The sequence below is a fragment of the Dermochelys coriacea genome, chromosome 20 (assembly GCF_009764565.3).
Source record: "Dermochelys coriacea isolate rDerCor1 chromosome 20, rDerCor1.pri.v4, whole genome shotgun sequence".
Lineage (NCBI taxonomy): Eukaryota > Metazoa > Chordata > Testudines > Dermochelyidae > Dermochelys > Dermochelys coriacea.
The window spans coordinates 12,677,233-12,687,294 of record NC_050087.2 but is presented as its reverse complement, the minus strand read 5'-3'; the positions used below and the strand labels follow the sequence as shown (position 1 = coordinate 12,687,294).

The 10,062-nt window shown below is 51.4% G+C and overlaps 1 protein-coding gene across 1 annotated transcript; it reads left to right on the top strand.

The window, feature by feature from the left end:
• Positions 1–4,836: 4,836 nt before the first annotated feature.
• On the top strand, positions 4,837–8,398 carry LOC119846131 (resistin-like). The gene is made up of 3 exons (XM_038379340.2): positions 4,837–4,963; positions 7,235–7,312; positions 7,735–8,398. The coding sequence occupies exons 1-3, from the start codon at positions 4,843–4,845 to the stop codon at positions 7,866–7,868; spliced, it is 333 nt and encodes a 110-aa protein (XP_038235268.1). The 5' UTR covers positions 4,837–4,842; the 3' UTR covers positions 7,869–8,398.
• The last annotated feature ends 1,664 nt before the right edge of the window (positions 8,399–10,062 follow it).

The following is a 10,062-nucleotide window of genomic DNA, read 5'->3' as shown; positions in this document are numbered from 1 at the left end:
AAAAAAACCTGGTTTGCTGTGTGTGAATGGGGAAACTGAGGCATACCACCTCATGGCCTTACTGGCTGGATGCTAAGAGAACCATAACACAAACTGTCTTTGAGCTAGTCAGTAAACTAATTAAACTTGAAGTAAACTAAGGGGGGAGGTGTGACGTTCTGTACCTTGGGGGAACAAGCTATACTCCCACATTCATACTTATAATATGATTGTGTGGTATCCAATGCAAAGTCTGTCATGTTGGGTGTTTTCGGAAGGCTCATGATGCACTGAGCTCTGTTCTTGTAGTGATGTTATAGTAATTATTGTTACAGTAATGTTATAGGTTGTAATTTCATGTATATAGTTATGAGGCTGAACCTAGAATCATAGAATATAAGGGTTGGAAGGGACCTCAGGAGGTCATCTAGTCCAACCCCCTGCTCAAAGCAGGACCAATCCCCAACTAAATCATCCCAGCCAGGGCTTTGTCAAGCCTGACCTTAAAAACTTCTAAGGAAGGAGAATCCACCACCTCCCTAGATAACACATTCCAGAGTTTCACCACCCTCCCAGTGAAAAAGTTTTTCCTAATATCCAACCTAAACCTCCCCCACTGCAACTTGAGACCATTACTCCTCGTTCTGTCATCTGCTACCACTGAGAACAGTCTAGATCCATCCTCTTTGGAACCCCCTTTCAGGTAGTTGAAAGCAGCTATCAAATCCCCACTCATTCTTCTTTTCCGCAGACTAAACAATCCCAGTTCCCTCAGCCTCTCCTCATAAGTCATGTGTTCCAGTCCCCTAATCATTTTTGTTGCCCTCCGCTGGACTTTTTCCAATTTTTCCACATCCTTCTTGTAGTGTGGGGCCCAAAACTGGACACAGTACTCCAGATGAGGCCTCAGCAATGTCAAATAGAGGGGAACAATCACGTCCCTCTATCTGCGGGCAATGCCCCTACTTATACAGCCCAAAATGCCATTGGCCTTTTTGACAACAAGGGCACACTGTTGACTCGTATCCAGATTCTCATCCACTGTAACCCCTCGGTCCTTTTCTGCAGAACTGCTGCCTAGCCATTCGGTCCCAAGTCTGTAGTGGTGCATGGGTTTCTTCCATCCTAAGTGCAGGACTCTGCATTTGTCCTTGTTGAACCTCATCAGATTTCTTTTGGCCCATTCCTCTAATTTGTCTAGGGCCCTCTGTATCCTATCCCTACCCTCCAGCGTATCTACCTCTCCTCCCAGTTTAGTGTCATCTGCAAACTTGCTGAGGGTGCAATCTACACCATCCTCCAGATCATTTATGAAGATATTGAACAAAACTGACCTGAGGACTGACCCTTCGGACACTCCACTTGATACCGGCTGTCAACTAGACATGGAGCCATTGATCACTACCCGTTGAGCCCGACAATCCAGCCAACTTTCTATCCACCTTATAGTCCATTCATCCAACCATACTTCTTTAACTTGCTGGCAAGAATACTGTGGGAGACGGTGTCAAAAGCTTTGCTAAAGTCAAGGAATAACACGTCCACTGCTTTCCCCTCATCCACAGAGCCAGTTATCTCATCGTAGAAGGCAATTAGATTAGTCAGGCATGACTTGCCCTTGGTGAATCCATGCTGACTGTTCCTGATCATTTTCCTCTCCTCTAAGTGCTTCAGAATTGATTCCTTGAGGACCTGCTCCATGATTTTTCCAGGAACTGAGGTGAGGCTGACTGGTCTGTAGTTCCCAGGATCCTCCTTCTTTTCTTTTTTAAAGATGGGCACTACATTAGCCTTTTTCCAGTCATCCGGGACTTCCCCCAATCACCATGAGTTTTCAAAGAAAATGGCCATGTGTCCTCATGGTTTAAAACAAGCCCAGGCAAAAACTCTCCAAGAGTAGAGGTGCAGTTCACACCTCATCAGGGCCTGTATGGGACAAACTCAGCCCAGCCTCACAGGAACAAAGTACACTGGCCTAGGCAGCAAAAAGGATCTGTTGGACTCTCGAGTGAGTCACCCACCTTCCTGTGGTCAATCACGGACTACGATGAGGTAATGCTCACCTGACTCTGAAGGGGGGCAAAGCCAAGAGGGAAGAAAGAGCATGATAAGAAGGAGAGACGTTTGCCATGCGCTCTTGCTCTCGCTCTCTCTTCCACCTCCATCTACAGACATCACCACCAAGTGACTAAAGCACTGATCAAAGGGGAGAGCCTGGCTGAAGGGCAACCAGCCAGCTTGTGGTGAGAAGCATCTAAGTTTGTAAGGGCATTGAAAGTGTTAAAATCAGCTTAGAATGCGTATTGTTTTTATTTCACTTGACCAATCTGACTTGTTGTGCTTTGACTTCTAAAAACTTAAAATCTATCTTTGTAGTTAATAAATGTTTGTTTATTCTACCTGAAACAATGCATTTGGTTTGAAGCATGTCAGAGACTCTCCTTGGGATAACAAGCCTGGTGCATATCAATTTCTTTGTTAAACTGACAAACTCATATAAGCTTGCAGCGTCCAGCGGACATAACTGGACACAGCAAGATGAAGGTTCCTAGGGTTGTGTCTGGGACCGGAGATATTGGCTAGTGTCATTCGGTTGCACAATCCAAGCAGCTTACATGCCAGAAGCTGTGCATAAACAGCCCAGGAGTGGGGGTTCTCACAGCAGAACAGGGTAAGACTGGCTCCCAGAGTTGAGGATTGGAGTGGCCTAGCAGATCACCGGTCCATATAACACCAGAGGGGAAAGTCACAGCTATGCTGCAGTTGAGAGCTCCACCTGGGAGCACATCTCCTGTAGGAAACTCAGGGGGGCTCTTGCCCCCCCAACTCCCCTAAATGGTGCCCCTGACTTTCTCTATAGGCTCCCCCATTCCCAAAAGTTTCTCCAGTTCTGAATAAATTTAACCCCCTCCTCCCTACACCATCATCCCATCCATGTATTGAGACCCTGAACTTCTGCCAGTCTAACTGGTCCTGCATGTGGAACTGGAAGCATTTCAGAGAATGCTACCATAGAGGTCCTGGACTTCAGTCTCTTACCCAGCAGCCTAAATTTGGCCTCCAGGACCTCTCTCCTTTCCTTCCCTATGTCATTGGTATCTATATGTACCATGACCACTGGCTCCTCCCCAGCACTACACATAAGTCTATCTAGATGTCTCAAGAGATCTGCAACTTTTTCACCAGGCAGGCAAGTCACCATGCAGTTCTCCCAGTCATCGCAAACCCAGCTATCTATTACTAATACCTGTCTCTTCCTAATAACTGGAGTCCCAGTCCCCCCACCCCACCCCACCCTACCCTCCGAAGAGGTATCCTCAGTGCAAGATACCACAACATCATTTGGAAGGAGTGTCCCAACTATAGGATTATTTCCCTTTGCTCCAGTTGGATGTTCTCCTTCCCTGAGACTTTCATCCTCCTCAACAGCACAGAGGCTGTCAGACCAGGGGTGGGACCATTCTACTTTATCCCAGAAAGTCTCATCTATGTACCACTCTGGTCTGCAAAGCCTACATGTGATCTCTGAGGGCCAGCAGCTGCTTGCATTGAATACATACAGACATCACCTGCCCATAGGGCAGTTAATCATGCATGCTGTATTGAGTGCAATAAACTGGATAGCCCCCACTCTGTTGGGGGACAGGACTTCTGCCTGCATTCCCTTTTTACTCCTGAAGCTCTTTCCTTTGTTGTTTTGTTTTTATCAAGGGGTATTTATTGCCTTAAGTTTAAAGAATGTGCTTGTAGAACCCAAATCCTGTCATGTCTGTGGCTGAGTCCCCAGGCAAGGTTGAGCATTTCCCCTGGTGTAGCCTTGTGCAAGTGAGTCATTGAATTGTAGCTGCCTTGCTGGCTGTTGATGGTTGACACCCACCCGGGCATTGGTTAATTCCCTTGTTGTTTCTGGGGAGCTATTATCTGGGCGATTCCACAACTCACAGCATGTTTTAGTGACAACCATATAACACAATTCTCATAACTTCATAAGGGCTCAAGATACACATATTTAGAGAGAACTGTAGCTTTCAGCAGATCATAACCTTTCCCACGATACCTTACTTGGCCTGCTTTATATGCAGTATCACAATTACATACAAATGGTGAATATGGGGGCTACAGGGCGCCTCTGCGAGGTATAGCATGTCACAGCAGGATGGGCTGGCCACACAGAGTATGATCCTGACTGACACCTGGGATACGTGTGCGGGGCAGCTGGCCCATACCGCCGCACTTGGGCAACACTGCTCTGTCTGCTGGATACCTAGGCAGAGTAGGTGTGTTCATGCAAATACTGTCTGGTCTTGAAGCCTTTCCACCCACCCCCTGGCTCATCACTGTCTGTCAGGGGAGAGCTCACTCAGACCTGGCTTACGAATCGTACTCGGAAATTATTATGTTGGCTAATATAGCTGAAACAAATGTGCCGACATTGTCATAAATAACAGCTGTGTGAGGAAGCTGGTCTTTGTTCAAACTTTTCAAACCCATTGTGCTTTCTCGGATACAAGTATGTTATCATATGCTGTATAAGCTTTTAAAGTGTGTATTAATGTTTCAGTTTCAATTCAAATTTCCAACTGACTAAACTGGCAGCACTGCATGTAACTGTTTCATCACTGGGGGGGGGGAAGTGTTGGAGAAATTCAGGGGGGTGTACACCCCCTAAGGAAATCCCTGCCACCCTTTCCTGCACCCTTGGACCTGCCTGTCCCCCCCCCGACCCTCACTCCCACATGCCTGTACCCCACTCTGCTGCCTTGTGAATGCACCTTGGCTCCAGCCATGGGTTCCAGAGGGCTCCTGTTCTGGGGTCTCACGCGTTGACCGGGTCTCTTCCCTGCAAGTGGCTCAGCACCTGGCATGATGAAGGCTGCCGTGTTCCTGCTGCTCGCCCTCAGGATGCCCGCGCACCACACGGGTGCTCAGTGCGACATTGACAACATGGTTAATCTGAAGGTGCAGGCAGCAGTTAGTTCCATCGGTAACTGTCCGTTGGACCCGGGGGTGTCTCCCACAGAGATGGGGGCTCCCAGCTGTAGGGGAAGCAGGGGGTAGGACTTTGCAGCTAAAGGTGAAGCTCCGGCAATCTCTGCTCTGAGCCCCCAGACTGGGTGAGGGAGCTAGCTTTGCAATTCATCATGTGCTGGGAGCCAGTCACTCATACTGCCTGGGTCATATCTCACTAATGCACAGCTGAGCAGTGAGCCTGGGCAGGATGGTACAGTGGGTAGCACGTAAGCCTTCAACTGGGGTGGTCTGGGTTCAAGCTCCTCCTCTGACACAGGTGCTCAGTGTGATCATGAGTAAGTCACTTTGCCTCTCTGGCCCAGATCTACAAACGTGCTGTGTTTTTAGACACCCTGAGAGCCACATAACTCCCGCTCAGCCACTGCCAAACCCTGCAGGCACCTAATGCAGCTGGCACCCAAGTGTTTGCAGTAAGGATACACTGGAGATGGTGTGGGGGTCAGATGCTGTGCAGGGGTGGGGAAACAGCTATAACACATGAGGGGGAGGTAGAACCAGCCCACACACAAGAGCAAAATTATTTGTACCCCAAACTGTGCAGTGGTTGGGCCACAGTTTCTGCTACTACCTCTGAGCTGAGAGGCCTGGGGCTTTGACTTAGACAGCAGAGACTCCAGGGGTCACAGGTTCAATCCCTACTTCTGCTAACCCACCCAGGGAAGCTCTCTCACTGCCCGTCCCAGCTCTGCTCCCAGCCAGCCCCATTCAGTGTTTAAATGGGGCGAGGGAGAGCTGGAACCCTTGGGGCTCCCTGTTCCTCAGCTTCAGTTCAGGCTGGAGCCGGCATTTGTGTTAGTTCTAGTCCAATGGCTGCGCTCTGGGCCTCATCGTACCAGCGCTGCACAGGCCATGGTGAGACGCTCCCTGCCCCAAAGAGCTGCCAAGAGACAGATCGTCACCCCCATTGCACAGAGGGGAACCAAAGCCCAGAGGGACCAAGGGACACAGGGAGTTGGGGGCAGAGGCAGGAATTAAACCCACATCTCCTGCAGGCCATTCCAGCCCAGTGCCTTAGCCACAGACCCGCTGGATTGGTCAGTCACCCCATGGGAGCGTCTGGAGACCGGGTCCATGAGGTGCCATCTGCACAGCGAGCACCACCTCAACCCAGGGGCTGAGCAGGGCTGGCTGGGGTCTCTCAGTCCATCATGCTCAGCCCCTCCTCAGCCCACACACAGGGCTACCAGGAGGGTAAGGTGGCGGAGGGGGCCTGATATGAGCTGCAGCATCCAAGTTCACCCGCCCCAGCCCATGCAGCTGTCCCAGCACCCTGCAGACTGTGGCAGGCTGCTGCTTGCACAGACATGGGTGTATTGGCAGGGAGAAGCAGCTAGGAGTTATTTCTGCTGCCTCTGTCCCTGCCCTTTGTTCACAGCCCAGGGTGGAGGGGAGGGTCTTGCTGGATGCCCAGTGGCTTCCCCTGGATAACACTCTTCTGGGGGGCTGTGGGCAACAGGCACCAAACCCGGGACCTCCAGATCTCAAAGCAGGAGCCTCTACTGCAGTGGTTCTCAACCATATGCGGCCCACAATGTGTTACGTGGGTTGCAGGTTGAGAACCACCGCGCCCTCCCACAAAGCCCTCCACTGTCCCCTACGCCCACCGGCCCCCACCCAGAGACTCCTCCACAGCACATGGCAGGACAGCCAGACCCTGCAACATGGGGCCGGGCAGACTAAAACCTGGGGTGCTGCAGAACTCCCACAAACCCCTAGTTCCCAGCGTCCCCCAGGCCCTGATTTCCCAGAGTGCCCCCCCTACCCACAAACCTGCCCAGAGACCCACTCTTTCGCACCCTGTCCCGTTGCGGCACTCACCAGCCTCCGGCTGGCAGGAGCAGTCCAGCAGGCTGTCAGATGCTGTCTCCCCCTCAGCCAGCCAAGCTCCCTTCCAGATCAGAGTGGCAAATTTTAAAATTTTTTTAGCACACAGCTGAGCCACAATTGTGTGCTAAGTGGGCCACATGTGGCCCCTGGATTGAAAGTTGAGAACCGCTGCTCTACTGCCTGAGTGAGAGAGCACCCAGCTCCAGGCGCTGCGGCTGTATGTAGCCCAGCCACCACCCGGGGAGCAGAGCGCCACATGGAGTGAGGCTGGGTGGCTTCCACCTGCCCAGGTAACAGCTGGGGCAGAGGCAGCTTCTCTCTACCTGAGCCTGGGGGGCGGGGCAGCCTTTCCGCACCCAGGGTCCTGCTGGCTACAACTCTGCCTCTTGCCTTGCAGTGTCTGCCACCCTGGCCAAAGCCAAGCTACTCTGCCAGGACGTCTCGGCGCGCGGGGCACTTGTCTCCTGCCCAGCAGGTGAGAGCACTTTCCTGAGTGCCTTGCAGGCCCATAGAGGGAGGGGTCGTTGGGGTACAGACCCCACCCCCTCTGCAATCCTGGGTGGGTGTTCAGCTGGGGCAGTGATGGACAACCAGCCTGCCTGGAGCCTCCCTCCACATACACTGCCAGGTGCCTGGAGCAATGGCATTCGCACCACTCCCGAGTCCCTGGGGGCACTGGATGCTGTGGAGCTGGGACCAGTGTGGGCCCCTGGATCAGTCCCCTGGGATGTCTCACTGACCTCCCTTGGTTGGGCAGTGTCCTGGCTGCAAGGGAGCCACAGGGCCATGCCCTGGGTGCTGGGGAGGAGGAGAGAGCAGGGCACCTTGCTGCCGCCCACAACTCCCATCCTGCCACCAGCTGCTCCCCTAACCCCACCTCCCACCATCCCCCCACAGGGTACAAGCCCATGGGCTGTGCCTGCAGAATGGGCTGTGGTTCCTGGGACATTCGCACCGACCCCACCTGCCACTGCCAGTGCAGCAGCATCGACTGGACGGCCGCGCGCTGCTGCAAGATAGGGCTGGAGTGATGCCCAGACCCAGCCTGAGGCACCGGAGAGCCCCACGTGGCCTGCTGCCCCTGCCGTGGGCCCTGGCACAGAACCATACTGTGCCTCTTGTTCCCAGTGCAATGAATAAACTTGGATCTGGGTCTGCTGATGCTTCTCTGGCTCAGTTCTTCCCCTGCCCTCCCAGACTTTGGTACCTAGGGCCAGAGCACAGGCAGGGTGGCACAACTCTGCCTCCCTCTCCTATTTCCTCCATACAGACCTCTGTCCCAGATCAGGTCGGACTGTCCCTGCTGGTGGCTCACCAGATCACTACGGGGGTCCAGACACTGAACACGCCCCCGCCTCCCCCCTGGGTGCTCTGAGCTTCCCTGGGTCTCAGCAGGCTGCAGCACTGATGTCTCCCGTGGTCTCTGGGGCACATTTCCTAGGCACTGACTCTGTTACCCCTTCACAGAAACGGTGCCCTGCAGCCCACCTGCCTTAGGCCCCCAGGCCCAACACTGACCCCCAAATAGCCCAGGTGCTTAAACCCCCCTGTGACCCGGTGTGCCTGGAGCAGCACTCACTGGAAATGCCAAGGGCAGGGCAGGCTGCAAAAGGGAGAGCAGATCCTCCCAAGACTGGTGTGTTACATTGAAGTTAAACTCCTCAAACAGTCACAAACTGTAATTCTGATCCCCACACTGGTTATCAAGATGCAAAAAAGAAATCACACAGCCTCCTTTATTGGATTCCAGTTCTCTGGCTCCCAATCAGCACATAGGTCTAGTAAAGTGAGAAGTTATTTAAAACTCTGCTCACTATACAAAGTGTTCTTCTGACCCCATAGGGTCAGCCATGGTACCAGGTCAGTATAGGCTTTGATCTTATCCAAAATACCATGCTGCCAGCCAATTCTTTAGTGTCTAAAACTAAAGATTCATTATAAAGAAAAAAGAAAGAACAAGAAGAGAGATGTTAAATGGTGAAGCAGTCACATACATGCAAAGACTTCAAAGTCCATATATCAGGTTCCTAGCAGTATTGGTGAGTTTGCTGGCTTGAAAGTCCCTCTGGAACACATCCACAGCTTGGATGGGTCAGTCAGTCCTTTGTTCAGAGCTTCCTTTGTACCTTCAGCGGTAAGAAACAGGAATGAAGACAAAATGGAGAAGATGCAGCTGCCTTTTATAAAAAGAAAAGGAGTATTTGTGGCACCTTAGAGACTAACAAATTTATTAGAGCATAAGCTTTCGTGAGCTACAGCTCACTTCATCGGATGCATTTGGTGGAAAAAACAGAGGAGAGATTTATATACACACACACAGAGAACATGAAACAATGGGTTTATCATACACACTGTAAGGAGAGTGATCACTTAAGATAAGCCATCACCAACAGCAGGGGGGGGAAGGAGGAAAACCTTTCATAGTGACAAGCAGGTAGGCTAATTCCAGCAGTTAACAAGAATATCAGAGGAACAGTGGGGGGTGGGGTGGGAGGGAGAAATACCATGGGGAAATAGTTTTACTTTGTGTAATGACTCATCCATTCCCAGTCTCTATTCAAGCCTAAGTTAATTGTATCCAGTTTGCAAATTAATTCCAATTCAGCAGTCTCTCGTTGGAGCCTGTTTTTGAAGCTTTTTTGTTGAAGGATAGCCACTCTTAGGTCTGTGATCGAGTGACCAGAGAGATTGAAGTGTTCTCCAACTGGTTTTTGAATGTTATAATTCTTGACGTCTGATTTGTGTCCATTCATTCTTTTACGTAGAGACTGTCCAGTTTGGCCAATGTACATGGCAGAGGGGCATTGCTGGCACATGATGGCATATATCACATTGGTAGATGCGCAGGTGAACGAGCCTCTGATAGTGTGGCTGATGTGATTAGGCCCTATGATGGTATCCCCTGAATAGATATGTGGACAGAGTTGGCAACGGGCTTTGTTGCAAGGATAGGTACCTGGGTTAGTGGTTCTGTTGTGTGGTGTGTGGTTGCTGGTGAGTATTTGCTTCAGATTGGGGGGCTGTCTGTAAGCAAGGACTGGTCTGTCTCCCAAGATCTGAGAGAGCGATGGCTCGTCCTTCAGGATAGGATGTAGATCCTTGATGATGCGTTGGAGAGGTTTTAGTTGGGGGCTGAAGGTGATGGCTAGTGGCGTTCTGTTGTTTTCTTTGTTGGGCCTGTCCTGTAGTAGGTGACTTCTGGCTACTCTTCTGGCTCTGTCAATC

Excerpts from the sequence above, each read along its gene's own strand:
- LOC119846131 (XM_038379340.2), top strand. The coding sequence starts at position 4,843 with ATGATGAAGGCTGCCGTGTTCCTGCTGCTCGCCCTCAGGATGCCCGCG. Across the intron at positions 4,964-7,234 it reads GGCAGCAGTTAGTTCCATCG|TGTCTGCCACCCTGGCCAAA; the intron begins GTAACTGTCCGT and ends CTTGCCTTGCAG. Across the intron at positions 7,313-7,734 it reads ACTTGTCTCCTGCCCAGCAG|GGTACAAGCCCATGGGCTGT; the intron begins GTGAGAGCACTT and ends ATCCCCCCACAG.